Source organism: Halichoerus grypus, chromosome 7, assembly GCF_964656455.1.
Source record: "Halichoerus grypus chromosome 7, mHalGry1.hap1.1, whole genome shotgun sequence".
Taxonomy (NCBI): domain Eukaryota; kingdom Metazoa; phylum Chordata; class Mammalia; order Carnivora; family Phocidae; genus Halichoerus; species Halichoerus grypus.
In genome coordinates, this window is record NC_135718.1 from 127422844 (window position 1) to 127444518 (window position 21675).

General features: G+C 53.9%; 1 protein-coding gene across 1 annotated transcript in view; it reads left to right on the forward strand.

Moving 5' to 3' along the window:
* Nucleotides 1–21675, forward strand: part of PKP1 (plakophilin 1) — a 50452-nt gene that overhangs the window by 16862 nt on the left and 11915 nt on the right. Inside the window, exons 3-7 of the mRNA XM_036086656.2 lie at nucleotides 14187–14581; nucleotides 16906–17050; nucleotides 17946–18153; nucleotides 19189–19366; nucleotides 20726–20840. Coding sequence (XP_035942549.2) covers nucleotides 14187–14581; nucleotides 16906–17050; nucleotides 17946–18153; nucleotides 19189–19366; nucleotides 20726–20840 — 1041 coding nt within the window. The remainder of the gene's footprint in view (nucleotides 1–14186; nucleotides 14582–16905; nucleotides 17051–17945; nucleotides 18154–19188; nucleotides 19367–20725; nucleotides 20841–21675) is intronic.

Genomic DNA, 21675 nt, shown 5'->3' on the forward strand with positions numbered 1-21675 from the left:
GCCTCCGGAGGGATACCGGCTTCTGCACTTCCTCCCTGCTTTCATCTGAGCATCTCCAAGCACCAGGAAAACAGCAGTTAATTAACCCTTGCAACAGGCTGGAAAGGTGGTAGGACCTCATTTACTTTGGCTTTACAGAGAGGAAATAGACATGGCAAATGGCTCCACCTTGTAACTATCCCGACTTAAAACTCGGGCTCCACCTCCCCCCCTGCTCCCATTTCTCAGCTCTGAAGGTCACTTGGGGCCCCTGGGTTCCTTTGGCAGCACCGGCCGGGCCTCTGTTCTTGAAAAGTCCAGGGGAGGGGCGCCTGGGTGGCTCAGTCGGTTAAGCGTCTGCCTTCGTTCAGCTCAGGTCATGATCCCAGGGTCCTGGGATCGAGTCCTGCATCGGGCTCCCTGCTCGGTGGGAAGTCTGCTTCTCCCTCTCCCACTCCCCCTGCTTGTGTTCCCTCTCTCGCTGTCACTCTGTCAAATAAATAAATAAAATCTTTTAAAAAAAGAAAAAAAAGTGCAGGGGAAGGAAAGATAGAGTGGCTCCTTCTCCAAGAGGGAGTGATTGATGTGTTTGCCAAGTCAGTATCCCCACTGCCAGGCCGTGACTCACTCCCACTCGGCCTGGGAGATAGGAGGGTCCCATGAGGCCCCCAGGCTCTCACCCGACAAGAAGAGACAATGATCCTGCTTGCTGAGGGACAGAATGTGCCCGAGAGCGGGAGGCGCGGGAGTGAGAGCTGGCCCGGCCGGCTCCGGGGCCCCCTCCCTGTGGAAAGCAGTCGCTTGCCTTGTGGCGTGTTTTCACAGACACCTTGCTGAGGTTACAGACACGCCTATGGAAGAAGCTGTGGCCAACAACTGGATCTGGGGTGTCCCTTGGGGAGGGGCCCTCCTTCATAAGCTGTAGCCCACTGGAGGGGCTCGGCTTTCCACGTGAGAAGTTCCGCTGCCTTCGAACTGGAGCCAGAAGGGACAGGCTTCCTTTAGTGCTTGACTTCCCTGCATGGCTGACTCCAGCCCCTCGGGGAGGCCCGAGACTACCTCCTCCTGGCTGAGGCTCGGGCAGGCCAGGGAGGACTCTTCAGAGGCCAGAGATAAGGCGGAGGAAAGGAAGAAGCGCCGGCCTGGCCGTGGGCTTCTCAGAACATCACTGCCCCGGTGACTGCTGCTGGGACTCCCCTCCTGGCCGGGCCTTGGGCCCATCAACAGACGAGACAGTGGCTCAGGCCATCTCTTCAGATCCTGTGGCCTTCCTCGAGGGCGAGGAATCGGGGAATGCCTCCCGTGTCCGCACCATGGGCTTGCAAAGGGAGGGGAACGTGGTTCCAGCAAGTACGTGCCAGTGGCATCCAAGGGTGGAGGAAACCAGGCCAGGCTCCTGGAAGAGCTGAGCTTGGAACGGGGTATGAAAGGAGAGGATGTGGGCAGAGGAGAAGCGCTCCTAGGCCTGGGGCTCGGTCTGACAATAGCTTCTGGGCCCTCTTTTCTGACTGATCCCCCACCAAGGAGGGCGGCTGTTTGCCTGTTGCCAGCTCCAGAAGCCTCGTAAGCCTCCCTGGCCTCCTGCCACCAATTCCTGGGGGCGCAGGACCCGTGATGCCCTCTAAGCTCAGCGAGCCTGCCGCCCACCCCAGCCTTCTGCCCCTGAGGAGCACGGGACCCAGGAGAAGGCAGTGGGGACCCTCATGGGGGACGGGAGGCCAGACAATTTGGCCGGAATGCTCAGGGACAGAGGTTAGAGTCAGGGGCTCAGGGGGGCAGCGATAGAGCTGGTGGGCCGCATCAGGCTTTGCCGGCCCTGGGCACAGTCGTTCAGCAGCTGGCCCTTCTCAGACGGCACGTCTCTCCTCAGGAGAGATGACAGAGCTTCTTTTACATCTTCCTTCAGCTTAATCTGTCAGCAAGTCTCCACAAATACTTCACTCGGTTTGCAGAGAGCTCTGAGTTTAGGGCAAGGCCGGGGTGGATAGTGTGAGGCGGCTGACCGTCTGGCCCCATGGAATGGAATTAGGCCTTCTTCCGAGAAGGAAGGTGGCCTGAGTTGGTCACTATTCTCACCTTCCTTCTCACACACATATTCAAAGTAGAGCCTCTGAAACGTTACAGGGAAGATTGGAAGAATCAAGGATAATTGTAAACTTTATTCTTCTCCAGAAAAGAAATTGGTGGAGTTTTGTTTGGGGCCTGATGTTTTGTGTGTTTGGTTGGTTGGTTGGTTGGTTGGTTTGGTTTTTTCTTTTTTTTTTTGGTTCTGACAAGAACGAATCTACTCAACCAACAAGTCTTTAAAGTCCTGACACTATAGTTAAAAGCAACTAAAGGAGGAAACAAGAGCATCAGAGAGGATGTCATTCAAAGCTAACCTAAACCTCTGCAGGCCTCTGTTCCCTCAGCTATAAGTGGCAGGGTGGGGAGGCCTCCTTCCCCAGCTCCAGCCCCAGGCCCCAGAGGGAGCAGAAGGTCTGGGCAGCCCCCCCCCCCCCGCCCAGGTTCTGGGGTGAGCAGGCAGGTGGCAGCTCGCCAGGCGGCCACAGCCCCACCGCCTTCATCTGCAGCTGGCTCTCACAGGGGAAGAACTCCCATCTTCAGCATCCCTGTCATTTAATAATCCCTTGAATTGGTGCAGCATTTTGAATTTACCCAAAGTGTTCATGTTTTTATTTCCCCACTTGATTCCTCCGTCTTCGTGAGATCGGTAGGTGTTCTTCTTCTTCTGATGTTCTGTGCTGGGAAATCAAGCTGCAGAAAAGTGCAGGGACTTGCCCGGTACCTCACAGGTAGACTTGGCAGAACTGAGTCCAGAGCCCAGTGGGCTGGAGTGAGTCAGGATCTCCTCTCCTGCCAGGCGAACTGCAAATGCTCCAAAGCCAGGAAACGGAGGGGGGGGACGTAAAGGAGGTCCACGAAAACACAGCCCCGGGTAGATCTTCTGATGCCTCTTTTCTGGTTTGAGAGTTTTCCTTTTGTCACAGAGCTCAGCGAGACAACTGCTGCAGCATTTCCCAAGTGGGTGGAAGAGCCATCCCCACCCTTCGCTAGGGTGAGGCTCAGCATTCTCCCCCAGGGCCCTGGCAAGTCTCTACGGAGGCCTTCCTGCCCCAGGAGAGCAAACTCAGCTGAAAAACAAAATCAAATCAGGTTGGGGTGGCGGGGAGGGGTAGTAGAGACATGGCTGGGAAGAGAAGCAGCTCTGGGGCTCTAGACCCCCAGCACTCCCCTCCTACTCCCTTGCAGGGCGCACAAGGGTGTGGCCTGAAGGGGATGAAGGTGGGGTTTGTGGGGTTTGTTCAGAAGCACTGAGCTAGGTTGGGAAGGAGGCTGTGACTTCAGTGGTGGCTGAATCATAGAATGCCAAAGTCCGAAGAAGCCTTGTAGGGCACTCCGTAGCTGGGGAAACAGGATCAGAAAGGTGAGGTGACTGCCCAAGGCTGCACAGCCAGACAGGGAAGCACCAGGACTGGGACCCCGAACTCCGCACTCCTCGCGCCCGATCTCCCCGACGCCTTGCCCAGAGCACCTTGTCACACTGTTGCATCTGGGTACCCTTGCCACTGTGGGCCCCAGTGTTTCCCAAACCTGGGTCATTTGCAGTCTGCTGTCACAATTTTTATGAAATCATCAACCAAATATGATTTATTTCTGATGTACTTACTTTTAAATTTCAAGGGAAATTTTCAAAGGAAAATTTATATCACTAACTCAAAAGTGAAAAAAAAAAACCCCAGTATTCTTTGCCATAGATGAAGGCTAACTGTAACTTAAAACCAATAATAATAAATAGAATAAAAACAAATCATTATTTAATTCCTGCTAGATAAAGCTTTTTTTTTCTTTCTGCTCAGAAAGAGAGGCTGGCAAGTGTTAAAGAAACATGCTGGCACCAGCCTAGACTTTCTCCTTGTGGTGATCAAATGGAAAAAGGAAGCGCTTTCCATGTGCGCCAATGTTGGTTATTGTGGTGCCTTAAATGCTCTGATGTCACCTCACAAACACCAGCGGTGCCTGTCCCACCCTTGGGGAGATTCTGGGTCACAAACTCATCATGCAGGATAATTTTCCTAAAGCTGGTCCAGCAGGTCAGGTAGAGCGACAGAGCGCAGCCCCCTCTCCAAGGTGACCAGCCACATGCCCGACTGAATAGTTTTTTTTTTTTTAGGGAGCATTTAAAAATGATATTTTTTTTAACCTTTTGACCCCCTTCACTCATTTCCCCAGCCTCCCACCCACCCCCCCACTTCTGGCAGCCAGCAGTCTGTTCTCTGCATCTATAAGCTTGATTTTTGTGTATTTGTTCTTAGGTTTTTGGGTTTGGGGGGATGGGTTTCAGATTCTACATATAAGAGAGGTCATATGATAATTGTCTTTCCCTGTCTGACTTATTTCACTTAACATAATACCCTGAACGTCCATCCATGGTGTTGGGAACGACAAGATTTCATTCTTTTTATGGCTTCATAATACTCCATTGTACGTATATATACGCCACAATTTCTTTATCCATTCATCCATCGATGATTTTATTTATTTGACATTAGGTCGTTCCCATGTCTTGGCCATTGTAAATAATGCTTCAGCGAACACAGGGAATGCACATATCTTTTCAAATTAGTATTTTCATTTTCTTTGGATAAATGCCCCAAAGTAGAATTGCTGGATGACAGAGTAGTCCTATTTTTAATTATTTAAGGAAACTCCATCCTGTTTTCCACCAGTTTGCATTCCCACCAACAGTGCGCAAGGGTCTCCTTCTCTCCACATTCTCGCCAACATTTGCTATTTCTTGTCTTTCTAGCCATTCTAACAGGTGTGAGGTGATATCTTGTTGTGGTTTGATTTGTATTTCCCTGACAACTAATGATGTTGAGCACCTTTTCATGTACCTGTTGGCCATTTGCTTGTCTCCTTTGGAAAAATGTCTATTCAGATCTGCCCATTTTTAAATCAGATTTTTGTTTGTTTTTTCCTATTGATTTGTATGAGTTCTTTATATATTTTGGGTACTAACACCTTATCAGATGTATGATTTGCAAATATTTTCTCCCATTCAGTAGGTTGCCTTTTCATTTTGTTGATGGTTTCCTTTGCTATGCAGAAGGGCTTAGAATAATGTAGTCCCACTTATTTATTTTTGCTTTTATTTCTTTTGCTTTGGTGTCAGATTCAAAAAACCATCACCAAGATCTAGTCAAGGAGCTTAGTATGTTTTCTTCTAGGAGTTTTATGGTTTCAGGTAGAGATGATGTTTCTTTTTTTATTTTTTTAAAGATTTTATTTATTTATTTGACAGAGAGAGACACAGCGAGAGAGGGAACACAAACAGGGGGAGTGGGAGAAGGAGAAGAAGGCTTCCCGCCGAGCAGGGAGCCCGATGCAGGGCTCCATCCCAGGACCCTGAGATCATGACCCGAGCCAAAGGCAGATGCTTAACGACTGAACCACCCAGGCACCCTCTTTTTTATTTTAAAATTTTATTTATTTATTTGAGAGAAAGAGAGTGCGCACAAGTGCGGGGGCAGGGGCAGAGGGAGAGAATCCCAAGCAGACTCCATGCTGAGTGTAGAGCCTGACATGGGGCTCAATCCCAGGACCCTGAGATCATGACCTGAGCCGAAATCAAGAGTCAGATGCTTAACCAACTGAGCCACCAGGTGCCCCAAAGATGATATTTCCGACCAAGTGTCTACAGTTCTCTGAACTAATTGATGGCCTGCTGAGTGCTGAGCTCTGTGGGATTTCTCCCCGCGGCCAACTAGGAGAAGGTCCAGTGGAAGTCCTGGGCCTCTTCCACATCTGCCTGCAGCCCTTGGAGGCCCCATGGTGCTGGGAGCAGAGTGGGGGTGCTGTGAAAAGAAACCTGGGAGAGTTGGGGAGCTCAGGGCCAGCCAGTGGCCCAGTGCTCCCTTCTTCTCCCTCCTGACTGCCCCCGAGGCTGGAAGCAGGGTGGCCCTACTCCCTGAGCATGAAGAAGCTCAGCGAGACTTGGCTAATTCCAGGAACTCCAGGCCCAGCGTCGGTCAGCGGTCTTGACATGACTCCCTGCTTTCCCAGCCCAATCTGTGTGCGTTCAGTGGTGCATTTGGAGCAAGGCGTGGTTGAAAGGGTACCAAACAGTCACTTTTCTGCACCTTCAGTCTTGTGGTCCTGGCCAAGACAGACCAGTTGTCATGACCACAAGGTCTCCTTGCCCACTGGTGTCCCTTGGAGCAGAGGGTCTTCTAGCCCAGGTCTTTGGGCAGTAAGGTTGCGTCACACAACTGAGGAGCTACACTCTTCCTAAATGTCTCTAAGGATCTCCCACAATAGGCCAAAAGCAGGGAGCAAATACCTCCTACATCTGCAGCCCCTGGGCAAGGAGCTTCCTAGGAGTCAGGGCCAGCAACTAGCCAGAGATGAGGGTGATGTTCCTGCAGAGCATCCCCTAGCTGCAGGGGCTCTTTGCCATTTAGTCTTCCTTCATGTCACCAGACTCTGGCGGCAGAGTGGCTGGAGGACAAACACAGGAGGGAGGTTGGAGACCTGAGTCCTGGGTCACGGTCTGCCACATCTTAGCTGTGTGGCCTTAGCCATGCCTCAAGCTCTATGTGCTTAATAAATGCTCACAGAGAGCATGACCATGCTGCCATCTGCCCTGACACTTTACTGGCAAGTGCTGGCCCACAGGAGTCTCCAACAAGACGATGAAGGCAAGGAAGCTCTTTGCAAACTGTAAAGCGCCATGCCTGCTAAGTTGTTCTTACAATATGTTCAGGAACTTCCAAAGACCTTCCCTAGCATGGTCCGCTGCCAGCAAAGCGATGTGTGTCCCGTGTAGGCGGGTGTGCATATGGGAGTGTGTGCACATACGGGCACACCGGCTCATCTTCCAGAGAGGAGATCCATCACCGGAGCCCTGGGGGATGCAGCCACCTCTTTCTCCTTTCATGTGAGATTCTTGGCTTTCTCATCAGTGGGAGCAGTTTCCTTCCACTAGTGGTGACTCCAAGGAGCTGTGTTTGGGGCCAAGTAAGCATCTGCTCCTGAGGATGCTCCCACCTCACGGCCTTTGGCCCTCTTCTTCTTATATCTGGAAGCACCTCCTGGCCCCATGTGTGGGGGGTGGTTAAGGAGCCGCTGAGCCTCCCCCAGACTTCCTGTCATGGGGTGGGGGGTGGGGTGCCTGGCTTAATGGGATCCTCCTGACTCTCGACTATGCTCTTCCAGGAACCGGTGTATCCTTTGAGAGTCCAGGAGTTATTTCATGTTGAAACCTTATAGGGCTCCTCCCCAGGATGAACAGTTACTGGGGCAATGGGGTCAGCCTCTGGGTTCAAAAAGCAGAAGATAGGACCCTGGAACAGGGGGCTCTTGGAGGGCAGGATAGTCTTGCCTCAGACTTGCCTGAGCATGAACTCATGAAAGAGAGGTGGCTGAGGTCTGGAGGTCCTTTGCCACGGGGCCTGTTCTCACAGGTGGTAAACACCTGCTGGAGATTTCCTTTCTCAAATATAACAGAGATGTGTACACGTGAAACTTTAGGTCCTTGCTCCCCGAACCCATCCTGGGAGTTCCAGGGGCTAAGAAAAAACCACTGCTCAGATGTGAAGGGGGAGAGGTTCCGGAGAAGATTTTCAGAAAATCCACGTTTTCCCACAGGTTAACAGTGAAGCAGGGAGCAGGGCGTGGAGACAGAGTTGGGTGCGGGGGCTGCCACAGTGATCTGTTGAGACGGCAGATGTCATGAAGCTCAAGCTCTTGGCAAGGTGCCGGGTGCCCAAGTATATGTTGGGTCCTGGTGCCCGATAGTGCCAGGAGCCTCATTGGGCCTGACCCTCCCATGAGCCTGGGATGCAGACTTGGAGCCTGGAGCCCATCGGGGCAGGATGTCTCTTTCACCGAAATTGTGAGCTCCCTGGAGAGAGCAGCACCATCTTGAAAGACCCACAAGCCACAGCCTGGAGTTTGAGATATTTAGGATCTTTTCTAGTTGGGTTGCCGTTATCCAGATACTTTAGAAAACTTGTTCCAAATCACCCATGTTTCTTTTTTTTTTTTTTAAGATTTTATTTATTTGACAGAGAGAGAGAGAGAACAAGTAGGCAGAGAGGCAGGCAGAGGGAGAGGGAGAAGCAGGCTCCCCGCTGAGCAGGGAGCCCGATGCGGGGCTTGATCCCAGGACCCTGGGATCATGACCTGAGCCGAAGGCAGCCGCTTAACCGACTGAGCCACCCAGGCGCCCCGTAATCACCCATGTTTCTTACTACTCCCCTGAACGATGCAGGCTCCCAGTTTCCACCTCTTAAAGGTGACAAGGGACACTAACCACTATTAACCAGATCTCTGATGAACTCTGCACATCCAAGATGGGCATCAAAATTTTCGTGGGTTTGGGGGGTTTTTTTACATTTAAAAAATTCAGGTGATAGAAGATGCCCAACTCCTGACATCAGGCTGTTTCCAATTCCTGTCGTGCCTTGTCTAACTGACTAGACACCCACCAGCCCCTGTCCTTCAGCTCGCAAACTGGGGTTCCCTCCTGAGTAAACACTGCGGGTCTCAGGGTGCCGGGAATGGAATCGTGGGGTAGCTCCTCCCCGCCCCGAAGGACTCCCCAGCAGGGGCCCACCCACCACAGCCGCCTCCAAACAGAACAGGCTTGCTCTTTGCCCAGATGTCAGGGCTTCTGAGTGTTGGGGTGGCTGTGCTCTCCACACATCACACAAAGCCACGTGCCAGAGAAAGAAAGGAGGACCAGCCCAGGGTGGGACCCCCTGCTCCTGGCCAGAGAGGGAGCGGAGCCCAGGAGGAGACAGGGATTGGCACTCCTCCTGCCCAAGTCCCACCTTTGGTGACTCAGGCCCAGCAGCTCTCTGCTCTCAGTGACTCCAGCTGCTGAGTAAGCAGCCGCCTCTGCCCGCACCCCGCCCCCAACCTCCTGCACAGAGAATTCCCCACGCCTGGGGCCCTGATTGCCCCGTCCTGGGCAGCCCTTGCTGAGAGAGGACCTGGGCTCTCCAGACCCCCCAGAAGTGGAGCAGAGCTGCCCCATTGTGAAGCCCCTCTGCACCACCCCGGCCACCCTGTGACTGGCCAGCTATGCCCAGTCCTGACTGAAATCCCAGGAAGGTGAAAGAGAACATGCCTACTGCACCAGGGCCCGCAAATGGGCACTGAGGGGGGGAGTAGTCGGTACAAGGGAAGTGGCAAATGGTATTTGTCCTCAAGGCATTTTCAATGCAAGTCCTTTCTCAGGAGGGGCTTCGCCCGGCCCGGGAGGCACGGGGACCCCATGAAGTTGTGTGTGTGCACACAGTCTCGTGAGAAGGGCATTGGGGAGTACATTGCTGCAGGTGGTCCTGTTGGGCACTGTGCTGGGTGTGGGACTCGTAGGGAAGAGCAGGGTGTGTCCTGCAGGAGAGCCGGTTTGGCCAGCCCCACCTTGCTGGCAGAAGCTTGGTTTCAAAATGGACTAATAGCTGGGGACACAGACACTCTTTTCATCTCGGTCTGCCCAGCACATGCCTGGCTCCTTCTGTCTGGTCAGCCAGAGCTGGAATAGAACTCTCTAGGCTCAGCCAACCCGCTAATAAAGCCCAGGTCAAGGGGTAAAGGGAAGAATCCTGGACCCCTATAGCCTGAAGCCACGCTGGGCCACCCTCACAGACTGGCTTGCCTCATCTGGAACCCCTCTGCCTTCCTGGCAGCTCTTTTCATTGGCAAGGATCTCCTGTGGCCCATGGAGGCTGTGGGAACCCCAGTGCCAACCGACAGCCCAGATTTCCATCCCAGGCACACATTCCCATGGCAAGTCAAGGCACTCCTTTGGGCAATTGCGGTGAGGCCAGCCCTGTTCTAGGCACAGTAAAGGGCATCTTTGCCCTGGAGAGCTTGGGGAAAATGACAGAAACCATTAGCAACTAAAGAACACATAAGGTCACGGCCAGCGGGGGTGTGCAGATGAAGAAGCCCAGCTCTGGACACGACAGAGATCCGGAGAGGGGGCCTTGGGTGGGTCGGAGCAGGCCTTGTGCAGATGACTGGGGAAGAGGCCTTGGAGAAACACAGGATTTGGGAGGAGGGGCAAGGAAAGCTATGCAGGATGGAGAAGAGGTTGGGCAGAAGCAGGATGTGGCTGATGTCACCAGATAGCATAAAGGGGTGTGTTGGGGAGGCAAGAGGTGACCAGACAGGCAAGGGGGCCAGGCTGGTGAGTTCTTCTTGCAATAAACAGAGAGACACTGTGGTTTTGTCAAGCAAGGAAAGCTTTGTCTGAGGAAGGTCAGGTGGATGGCACCACCAGGAAGGCACCAGGACCCCAAGGGCTGGGTTAGAGGTTGGCGTGAGGCCCTGGAATTGTCCAGCAGCGAGCTGAGGCTCACCAGGGCCACAGTCTGGGGAGTGGGAATGGGAAAGGAGGAGTCAGAAAGGATTCTCAGTTGGAAGGACAGAAGGATGCCATCTCGTCCTGAATGGTTGGTCACTGTCATGTCCGATGAACTTGGGCCAACAGGAGCTCTTCCAGTTTGGGGGTCTCTTCAGACTGAATGAGACTCTCAAGGGGAAACTGACTATATTCAGTTCTTTGAGGCCCTTCTTCTTGAGCTGTGTTAGTCTAGTCACCCTCCAGGACTCAGTTTCCTTGCCTGCAAAATGAGGAGGTTGACCTCTGAGCACTTCCTGACATGAGGAGGAACAGGAAGAGGGGCTGGGAGCATTCAGCAGGACATAAAATGCCACAATTTTCCAAGAAGGAAGGGGAGGAGGGGAGAAAGGTGGATGAATTATAAGACCTAAGTCATTAGCAGAAAGGGAAACAGAGCAGGGCCTGGTTAGGAGAGGCTCTTTGCTAAGGGCAGCCCTCTCTGGCCTACTCCAGCTCTCTCTGGCCTACTCCTGGTTGAGGGTCATCTCTGCCCCCAGAAAGTCGAGTTTCTAGCCTCTGGTATGTTCTGATGCATGGACCATACCACACAAGGCTGGAGTTTCCCAAGGAAGCGTGAGATAACCAGACGAGGGCTGTGTGTCTGTGTCTCACTGTCCTTTGTATTCAAAGCAGAGGACGCTGCCAGCAGATCACTATCTGGGTGTGGGGGTGTGCCTGGGAGACCCGACATTGGCAGTGAAGCTCTCCCACCTGCTGTGGGCACCTGGGTGCACACTACCGCGTATTCCGCTCCAGCTGCAGCTGCTTGCTCAGGACCTGGAATGCGTGGGGGCATTCTTGCTAGTCACAATGACAGCAAGGCATGCTGGCATTTAGGGCCTGGGGGCCAGAGGCAACTAAACATCCTGCAGTGCTTGGGGCAACCTGCACAATGAAGAATTGTCCTGCCCCAAATGCCGACGGCACCCACGTAAAGAAACACCGCGCCATTCCATTCCGTCATAAAGCCGTGCAGGCACACCACACTCCTCTGTTTTTCTGAAACCTAGTGAGGCCTGTTCTGTGGCCAGTGGGTGAGACTAGCATGAGGCTCTGAATACTAGTGTATTCCCCTTTCCTGGACTGGCCTACCTTCCTGGGTTCGTCCCCCTCAAGTGCCAACCTGGTGGCTCCTTTAGGTACAACTTGGGTGATGTACAACCCTCAGCCAGGTCCTAGAGGCCCCCAGTCTGTCTCCGGTCTGAGCATCAGAGGGATACAAATGTCCCTACTAAACAAACATCTATGTCATGCACTGTCCTAAGCACTTTACAAACATTCATTCACTGAATTCTCCCCACACTGGGTACAATTATAATCCCAGTTTTACAAATTTAAAAAAAAAAAGGAACTGAGGTGTGTTGTGTTCAAGCAAGTTTGCCAAGGCCCCCCATCGGGCAGTTGACATGGCCAGGGCTCGGCCTAGGCAGTGTGGCTCCAGAGTCCATGTTCTTGACCACTGAGTCGCCCTCTGCCCAGGGAGCTGGAGGAATGTACCTGGAGTCCCAAGATTTCAGCCTGATGGACAGCAAAGGGGAAAGGTCACAGGGAAGGCCGGTGACAACCTGCTTTGTCTGAGCCTTGGAGGGAAACCCAGACCCCCTGTGATACTAGGACAGGAAAGGGCCTGGCAAAGAGGAAGCTTGGCGCTCCCACTTGTCAAAGTAACAGCAAAGAGTCATGATGACGGGAGTCACCCACGGCTGTCCTCAGCCACCAGCAGCCATAACACAAGGAGCTGGGGTGGGGCTCCCGGGAATGGGTGACGCCACCGGGATGTGGCTGATGGGGGGGGCTAGGAAATGCAGTCCCACGGGGTCAGCCCTGCCTTCTCCACCACGCCTGGTCCCCCGAGGGCACGGCCAGCACCCTTCCCCTAGGCAGCCCACCCTCGCCGAGACTTGGCAGGGCTGCCCATTGTTCCTTTCCCAGCACAGGAGAGCAAAGCCCAAAGCCTCTGTCAGGCTTAATCAGCATGATCACATTTTCGCTGGGTTTGGTCCAGGATGAGCGTTTGGACTCCTCATCAGGTGCCTGAGCTGACGTCCGGGATTGTCATTTACTGAGAACAAGAGAGTTCCTTGTTGCATTTCCATTTAAGGCTTAGCCTGCCACATGGGAGTGCTCAGCCTGCCCTCCGAAGTGCTATCGTCACCTTCCCCGCCCTGGGAGGATGGAGGGGTGAGGGGTGTGGCCACTGGCCTAAAGCAGGGGTGGCCTAATTGCATATTTTGTGCAAAGTGCACATTCCAGATTCCCTCTGCCTCCTATTGCTCATTTATGCCTCCCCAGACACCCACACACCTGTTCCCTTTGGGGTAGGTTGGTTTGACCCAGTTTGGGGAAGAAAATTATGCCCACCTGAGTGCCCAGCTGAGCATGTGGGTGGAGGAGATGAGAACGCCATTGTCAAGGTTAACAGTTTGTGGCTTCTGACTTTTGGATGCCATTTCTGACTGGAATCTTGACCCACGGTGGCTTCCTGCTAAGATGAAAGGGAACTGGCCAAGAGAAGGCCCCTCCCCAGACTTGTGTGGCTAGATCTGGTGTGGAGGAGAATAGCCCAGTTGTCTAACCACCTCCCCTACACACACACACACACACACTCATGGGGTGGGGCGGGCAGGCTCTGGGCTGCTAGGCTTGGCCCTGGCTCATCCCAGCAAAGGTGAGATCCAAGTCAGCACCTGTGTGGAGACACTTTATCTCCATAGGCTCAGTGTTACCCTCTAGTCTGAGGACAAGTCAGAGCAAGCAGACCTACCACCAGACTGTGAGCTCCTGGGAAAGTCCCCCTTCAACAGATCTGTTCCGAGCTCATTCCCACCAATTCTCCAGCTTTGTAGGCTCTTAACCAGGTAGGCCGCATCCCCAGGTGAGCTCACATGGAGCCCTGGCGGGGGGCGCCTCATTACGGTATGTTTTCTTGTCGGACTGAGCCTCTGCCCAGCCTGTCCCTCCTACAAGCCTGACAAAAAGCCCCGGAGGCTCCCCTTGCCCCCCACCCTAAGCCCCCGGGCCTGCCTTCATGTGTGTCAGTGCTCAAAGAAGGCCCAGGAGCAGAAGTATGTTCTCCCTTTGGCCTGTGAGGGGTTCACCCGGAGGGCGATGTTACCATTTGCTTCTTACCCTGGCAGAGGGGAGGCAACATGAGGAGTTCAGCAGAGAAATAACAGTGGAAAACAGTCCTGGCCAGAAAAGGAGACATTTTGCCCACGCTGAGTACAAGTGGCCAAGGAAGGCTGGCTGTGTTGGAAGCTGCCGGTGTCTGAGAATTTCACGGGGCGACAGGGCAACGACTTGGGGACACGGGCACAGGTCCAGCGTCGCCCTTCCCTCCTGAGTTGGAAGTTCCCTGTCTTCTCTGGGCCTCCGACTCCCCACCCAGCCAAGGCCATTCACGTAGGACTGGATGAGTGGCTACCCCCCCCCCACCACAGTAAGAAACGTGTTCTCCATCGCAGCCCAGCCCACAACACAACATGTGTCTCAACAGCCAACCTTGCACTCCGACGGCTTACATTCCAGCCTCTACCATGCTGTCCTATTTTTTTAAACGAGAGTCACAAATCAGCTAAATGGATTTCATAATCCAAATTGGGTCACAACCTGCAGTTTGAAAAAAAATAATATATCAGATGATGGCTAAGATGCCTTCCACTCCGAACATTCTGGGATTCCATGAACTAGTTATTACAGAGGCCGGGGGAGGTCGGGGTCTCTTGGCCAGCTGGACCCAGAATCCCTGGTCAGGAACCTCCACTGAGCCTTCCTTCCTTCCTCTGCCCAGATCTACAACGGGACCCTCAAGCGGGAGAATGACAACAGGCGCTTCAGTTCCTACAGCCAGATGGACAACTGGAGCCGGCACTACCCACGGGGCCCCTGTCCCACAACCGGCGCAGGCAGTGATATCTGCTTCATGCAGAAGATCAAGGCGAGCCGCAGCGAGCCTGACCTCTACTGTGACCCTCGGGGCACCCTGCGCAAGGGCACGCTGAGCAACAGGGGCCAGAAGACCACCCAGAACCGCTACAGCTTCTACAGCACCTGCAGCGGCCAGAAGGCGGTCAAGAAGTGCCCTGTGCGCCCGCCCTCCTGCACCTCCAAGCAGGACCCCGTGTACGGCCCGCCCATGTCCTGCAACAAGGACCTGTCCTTTGGCCACTCGAGGGCCAGCTCCAAGTAAGTGCCGCCAGGCTGGGCGGGGGGCCAGGGCGGGGGCCAGGGTGGAGGCAGACTGTCAGCGGGGCTGCACGCTGCGAGGGAGTTGCTGATGATGGAAGGACCACCTGGGTCCCCAGGGGTTCCTTATCCCTGCAGGGGGAGCGTTCCTGACCTCAGGCAGTCCTCAGTGTGAAGGGGGAGACAGAACCCAGACATTAACACAAACGCATGGGGTGTGTAGGTTCTAAAGGGTCACAGGTGATGAACAGAGGAGGCTAACTAGAGGCCAGGGGAGCTCCAACTGTGTGCCTCCAAACAGTGGCGGCTGCATCACCTGGAACACTTTCGGGTTGCACCCAGACCTACTGACTCAGAAACTCAGGGAGAGGCCGGGCAATGTGTGTTTTAACAGGCCCTCCAGGGGACCGAGAGTCTGTGATCTTAGGCATGCAAATCTCTATCCATGTTCTGAAAGAGCAAAGGAGTGTGCCCTGATGTGGATGATGGGCAAGGGGCCCATGTTCCACCTGATAGGACAGACAACCAGGGTGGTCAGACATCAAAATTGAGGAACTGGATCTAGTGCTGAAGAACAGAGTACATCTCTTGTCCCTCGACACTGAAGGCCCAGTGAGAACGAAGGAGATGAAGTGGGGTGTCCTGTAAAGAGCCACAGGCACAGGGCGGCTTGGGGATGGGACAGTGTCCTAGGGGACATTGGGCCTGCCCTCCAGGACTCAGAGCTCCATAGACCTCCAAACTGTTCCTTATCGCCACCTAATGATCATTTATTCATTGATTTGACAAGCATTTACTAAGCATCTACTATGTTCCAGGATGTATGGTAAGTGGAGGGGACACAGCCAGAAACAGAACAGCGCAGAGCCATCTTAGAGCCACACAATTAACTGATAAACTGTTTTTCCTAGAGCTCCAGGAGCTCTGCAGTCTTCATCTCTAAACCTCATAGCCCCTTTTAGGCAGGTGCTAGAACTCCTGAGGAGGAGACAAGGCACGGAGATGTTAACTCACTTGCCCAAGGCCACACAGCTGATGCAGCATCCTGTGCTCGTCCCCACTCTGTCGTACTGTTTTGATAATAAGCTGAACCCCACTGTAAAGCTGGACCTCTCCTAATTACTCAAAGGCCATAAGGTGTATTTAGGATGATTTGGAGAAGGACTAAGAAACCCTCTCCCGTGGAGCAGGGATTGGGGCAGCATCTAGCCCTGGCTCGTTGCCCCAAACCAGAGGCCCTAAGAGGACAAGGTCTAGGCAAGACAGGGAAGGGGATGTATGACAAGCCATTTAGAGATGATGTTTGACTGGCAAATGTGACATTTGCTCAATGCAGGGCAGGAGTGCTACTGATACAAGACCAGAGAGTTCTGCCCATTGGGTGATTTTTCCCGAAATGGAGTTAGGATGCCTCACTAAACCCATGAATACTTATGGCAGGACTGAGGCCAGGACACATGAGGAGAAGAAAACTGAGGCCAGTACAAGTGCTGAGGAGATTTCTAGTGGGGTGGGGCTGGGTGCCACAGAAGGGGCTGCCCCTACCCCCAGGAACTCTCCATGTCTGTTGGGAACCAGGACACAGACAGGTGGAAAGGTATCCTTTCGCTGGAATGTTCAGGGAAGCGGGGCTTCATCGAGGCACCTGTGTTGTGACAGGAGAGGACACAGCCACATCTGAGAGCCACATGGATGCTCAGTGGACAGAAGAGTCTTGCAGGAGCGGACCTTGTGAGGAGCTGGGGAGTGTGCAAGAGGGCATAGCAGAGCCAAACGATTAGGTTGAAACATAAAATGTTTAGTTTTGTGGCTCAAAAAAGTTGACTATCAGCCATTTCATATGGTCCAACTTAACATGTGCCCTTGGATATTAGTGTAAGCAGTCTGCACTTGAACCTGCAGGATGGAGAAGCCACTGATGGGAACAACACAGTGAACCAGGTGTTAGGACTGCTAGTCTGGTAAAAGGGAGGAAAAATTTGAATAGGGGAGCCTGGAGAAGAGACCCAGTTGTGGGGGTCTCTTGCTGTAGTCCCAGTGAGAGTGATCATGGTCAGAAGGAAGGCAGTGCCCATGAGGTTGGGAAGAAGAAGCAGATGTGAGAATTTTTATGTAAGAAGAATTAGCTGGACTTTGGGAGAGATGGAGGCATTGATGGTTGTATAGAGACAGGAGGGAGGGAAGATGGATGGATGGATGGATGGATGGGTGGATGGATGGATAGACAGGCTGTGGCAGCTTGGGCATACAGGGGGGTTTCTGAGCCCCTGGCCCCAGGGCTCCTAGCCTACCCTGGAACCCACCCCACTGCCCATTGCCCACAGGATCTGCAGCGAGGATATCGAGTGCAGTGGGCTGACCATCCCCAAGGCTGTGCAGTACCTGAGCTCCCAGGATGAGAAGTACCAGGCCATTGGGGCCTATTACATCCAGCATACCTGCTTCCAGGATGAATCGGCCAAACAACAGGTAACTGGCTGCACACCTTCCTCCCCCTGGAGGCCTGGGCAGGGACTGGGTGTGTGTCAGCCTGACCCCATTTAGAGATGGGTGGAGGCATTTGCATTTGCTCCTTCTCACCCTGCCTGGGGCCTGGGGCGAGGAGTGTGCTTGGCATTGCCTAAGATCACAGCTGGGCATCTTAACCCTCTAGTTGAGTGGACATTAGTTAGGCGTGTCTCCCCCACTGATCACATGGAAGAAACAGCCATGGGTTCAACAGAAATCCCCTTTCTCAGATGCCACTAGAGAATGTGACTACTTTCCACCCTTCAGTTCCCTTCCCCAGCCCCTTTCCCTCTGTCTGTCTGTCTTGGCCTCTCTGCCTCTCTGTCTCTTGATCCTCTTTCTCACCAGGCATCCATGGTGGGAAACAGGGCTTGCTCATGCCTCCCGAGCTTGGCTGTTGGGAAGGATGCCTATAGGGCTCAGCAGCTCAGCCCCAGGGTGTGGTGCCCTAAACAGGTTTCCTAGAGATTCCACGATCCATAAGCATCAAAGTTCCTGCCACAGCAGAAGGAGTTCCCGTGGGAGGGTGTCTCTTACGTCTGTCTTGCTTTAGGATTTTGAAGTGTATTTATATCCATTTCCTCCTCCGGTCCTCACTGCCGTATTCCAGAGAAGCAAAGTGGGGCTCAGAACAGAGGGGTGCCTCTCCTGGCAAGGACATGGGGGAGCTAACGTCTGAATCCATCTTGGTTCCTGATCTGGTTGCTGTGACTCCACATTGCTTATTTATTTTGGTTGGCTTGAATATTTCGGAACTGGCAGTAGACTTTTGGGTCTGAGAAAAATCACTTTGAGTAGAGACACTAGATCAGCCTCACCTCCCTGACTGGGCAAGGCGGCCCCCCTATCCCGACAGGTCTATCAGCTGGGAGGCATCTGCAAGCTGGTGGACCTCCTCCGGAGCCCCAACCAGAACGTCCAGCAGGCTGCGGCTGGGGCCCTGCGTAACCTGGTGTTCCGGAGCGTCACCAACAAGCTAGAGACGCGGAGGCAGAATGGGATCCGAGAGGCTGTCAGCCTCCTGAGGAGAACTGGGAGCACTGAGATCCAGAAACAACTAACCGGTAGGGAGCGCCAGCCGTGGAGAGCTAGGGGTCGGGGGTGGGCGGGACTGCTGGCTGCAGTCCCAAGATGGGGTGTGGGGTAGCCCCTCCAGGCTGGGTCAAAGCACAACCGTGCAGATTTGACCTCAGGCTAATATCTTGGGAGCCCCCATGGCACTGGCCTTGGCCAGATTAGTGGTGTCCAGGTGGTGCATACCCACAAGGGGTCTAAGTCTTTTTTTTTTTTAATTAATTTATTTATTTGAGAGAATGAGAGGGGGGAGGAGCAGAGGGAGAGAGAGAATCTCAGGCAGACTCCCCACTGATCGAAGAGCCCGACTCCAGGCTCAATGTGGGGCTCTATCTCATGAGCCTGAGATCATGACCTGAGCTGAAACCAAGAGTCAGATGCTTAAGCGACTGAACCACCCAAAGGCCCGTGAGTCAAGGTCTTTTTGAAGATAGAAGGCAAAGAGTAGAAGGCTGGTGTCCAGGCAGGATCCATATTCACAGGTGGGATCCACAGGTGAAAGGGAGGAAGGGAGGTCGATGAGAGCAGGGACTAACAGGTCTTAAGCACCTTCCTGTGCCCAAACAGTATGCTAAGCACTCGGGCCGGGGACACAAGAGACAGAAGGAACTATGAAACCTTCAGACTGGACTGGGAAGATGAGACCATGCACAGAGTAACCATGATCAGTATTTCTGGAATGACTTTCAGGTGGAAAATAGAGAACATTTGAAGACTCTGAGTGCTAACATTTATATTAAAAACCACAGATCAATCAAATGTTTCTTGATCGCCTTCCATATTCATAATTTTGGCCTAGATAAAGAACTCTAGATGCTCCCTGCCCTCAAAGAACCTGCAGTCTCGTTGAGACACTGGGAAGCGGGCTCAGGAAACAATCAGACACTAGACTGAATAACCCAGGCCTACTTGGAAAGTGACATTCCAGTAGGGCTCATTTGCCAGAGCAGGCTGGGGGTGACACGCCATTGCCCGGGGTCTTCCTGAGCCTGGCATGTGTTGGGTTGACGGTCCCCAACATCCAGGGCTGCTCTGGAACCTGTCCTCCACTGACGAGCTGAAGGAGGAGCTCATCGCGGACGCCCTGCCTGTGCTAGCCGACCGGGTCATCATTCCCTTCTCCGGCTGGTGTGATGGCAACAGCAACATGACCCGGGAAATGGTGGACCCTGAAGTCTTCTTCAATGCCACAGGCTGCTTGAGGTGAGAGAAGAGCCCGCCCGTGGGGTCTTTTGGCCCCAGCCCTGGGCCTTTGCCCAGGCAGCCCCATCTCGGGCAGGACTCAGCCAGGGCAGAGAACATAAAATGCAGTCTGGCTGGCACTGGTCTTCATGGGTAGACTCCAAGAAACGGGGCCCCGGCGCTCCTGACATCCCCAGATCCAGATAAGGATCAGGACTCCATGACCTCCTTTAAGGGACCACAGCAGACTTAGTTAGAAATCTAAGAGTGGAAATGCCAGATCTGAATATCCAAACTGGTTCAACCATTTCCCTCTCCTCCATTTCCCAAAAATGCATTTCTTGTACTATCTTGAAGCGTGTTCTTTTGGACAAAAATTTGCTGATTGGCTCCTAATGAGTCACTTCCCAGCTATGATGCTAACACCAATTGCCATATTCATTGGCATGAAGATGGCAAAGCTCTGCCCAAAGTCTCCCGAGTCCTACGCCAGCATGAAGCAAGGCCCCTGGGGGCTGTTGGAGGAGGGACGTGGGCATGTTCATTCTAGGAGACAGGCTGCAAGCTGGGTTGTGGGTGCTGGTATGGAGGTGAAGCAGTGGAATGGATCCCCTTTAGGGTCACGCCTTGCTCTGATGGGGTTTGTCTTCCCCAATTCCTGGGAGCCCCAGAGTGAGGGGTGCAGGTGGCATGAGCTTCTGTCTCAGCTTGTGCTCCTCCCTTTCAGCCTCCATCAGTGGCCCCCAGTGAGCAAAGCCGGGGTGTTAAGGACTTGATAGGGCTGCAGGACTGTTGGGGACAACAGCGGCCACACTCGGCCTACACCAGGCAAATAGGCTCGGGATGCTTGGGAAGGAGCCCACTGCTGAGGCAGAACACAGCTTCCACGGGGAGGGAGCATCTGGCTCCCAGCCGAGCACCTGTCAGCTCTTTTCTCAGATCCAGCCCCTGGCCCCAGCACCCCACAGAGCTTCTCCTGTCCCACAGAAAAAAACTGGGCAGGCGAAGCTTCCAGCCCTCGTTCAACAGGTGCCCCCTAGTGGTAGGGCGTGTGTCTTGGCCTGCTAGCTGCACTGGAGGCCTTGACCGTCATAAAAGTTACAGGTGGGCAGCAAGAGGGGTGGAAAGAGCTGAGTTCAAATGAGAGCCCATCCAACCTCAGCCAGAATGGGGCGGAATTGGCTGAATGGTCTTTTCCTTCCTTCTTCCTCATTTCTTTTGCCCTGCTCTCGTCCCATCAAACCTCCAACCGCATCCCCCATCCCCTCCGCCCCCTCTTCCCCGACCTGCTCTCTCCCCTGCGTGCCCCCCAACCACTCTCTTCTCCACCCCCACCCCTCCTCCCCTGCCTCCTCACCCCCTCTCTGTTTTCTCCCTCAGGAACCTGAGCTCTGCCGATGCAGGCCGCCAGACCATGCGAAACTACACGGGGCTCATTGATTCCCTTATGGCCTATGTCCAGAACTGCGTGGCCGCCAGCCGCTGTGATGACAAGGTGAGCACACCCAGGCGGCACCCCACCCCGGCCCTGGACCCCAGTCCTCCTCTCTGTCCAGTGCTCCAAGGCCCAGGGCCTCCCCAGAATCAGTGAGGGCAGCTCCTTGGACTCTAGGTCCTGACATTTTCCTCTCCCAGGCTCCACGAGGCAGATCTGCACTCGAGGGGCCTTTAAGGCATGGTCCAGTGACAGGACAGACGCCCAGAGACCGGCCAGTGAAGGGAACAGCTGTCTGCAGAGTGCTCTGCTTGCCGGGGACAGTGGTTACAGAGGCAGGTCCCCTGTCCCTCACTCAGAGGCTGTGTGAATGCGGACACTTCCATGATGTCTCTGTTCCTCAGTTTGCACTTTGCTCCAACAGAAATGATCATAATCCTAATCTGCCTCCTGGGTTAGTTTAAGGGCTCAATTAGTTCATAAGCAAGACACGAAGCAGGCCTGGTACCGAGTGAGCTCTCCGTGAGCAGTCACTGTCCCCGGTGCCAAGCCCCGCCTGCGGCCCCGAGGAGCCACACTGATGCCCCCGGGGATCCTCCCTGCACCGAGGCTCCTTCTACTGCACTGGCTTCCCACTGCGTCCCAATGAGGCCACTGGCCAAGCCGCCTCCTGTCCCCTCTGGGCTTTAGGACTCACTAGCACACACAGACAGAAAGGAAAAATCACGGAGGGCAGAGAAACTGAAGGCTGAGATGTTTCCATCATGGCAGGACAGCAACTCGGGAGAATAGTGAGTTCCCACTGTCCCCAGGTGACCGGGGGACTATCTGGGCACCACAGGTACTGGGTCCTGCACACAGTTTCCCGTGAAGAGATTTTTGTCTCCCCCTCCTC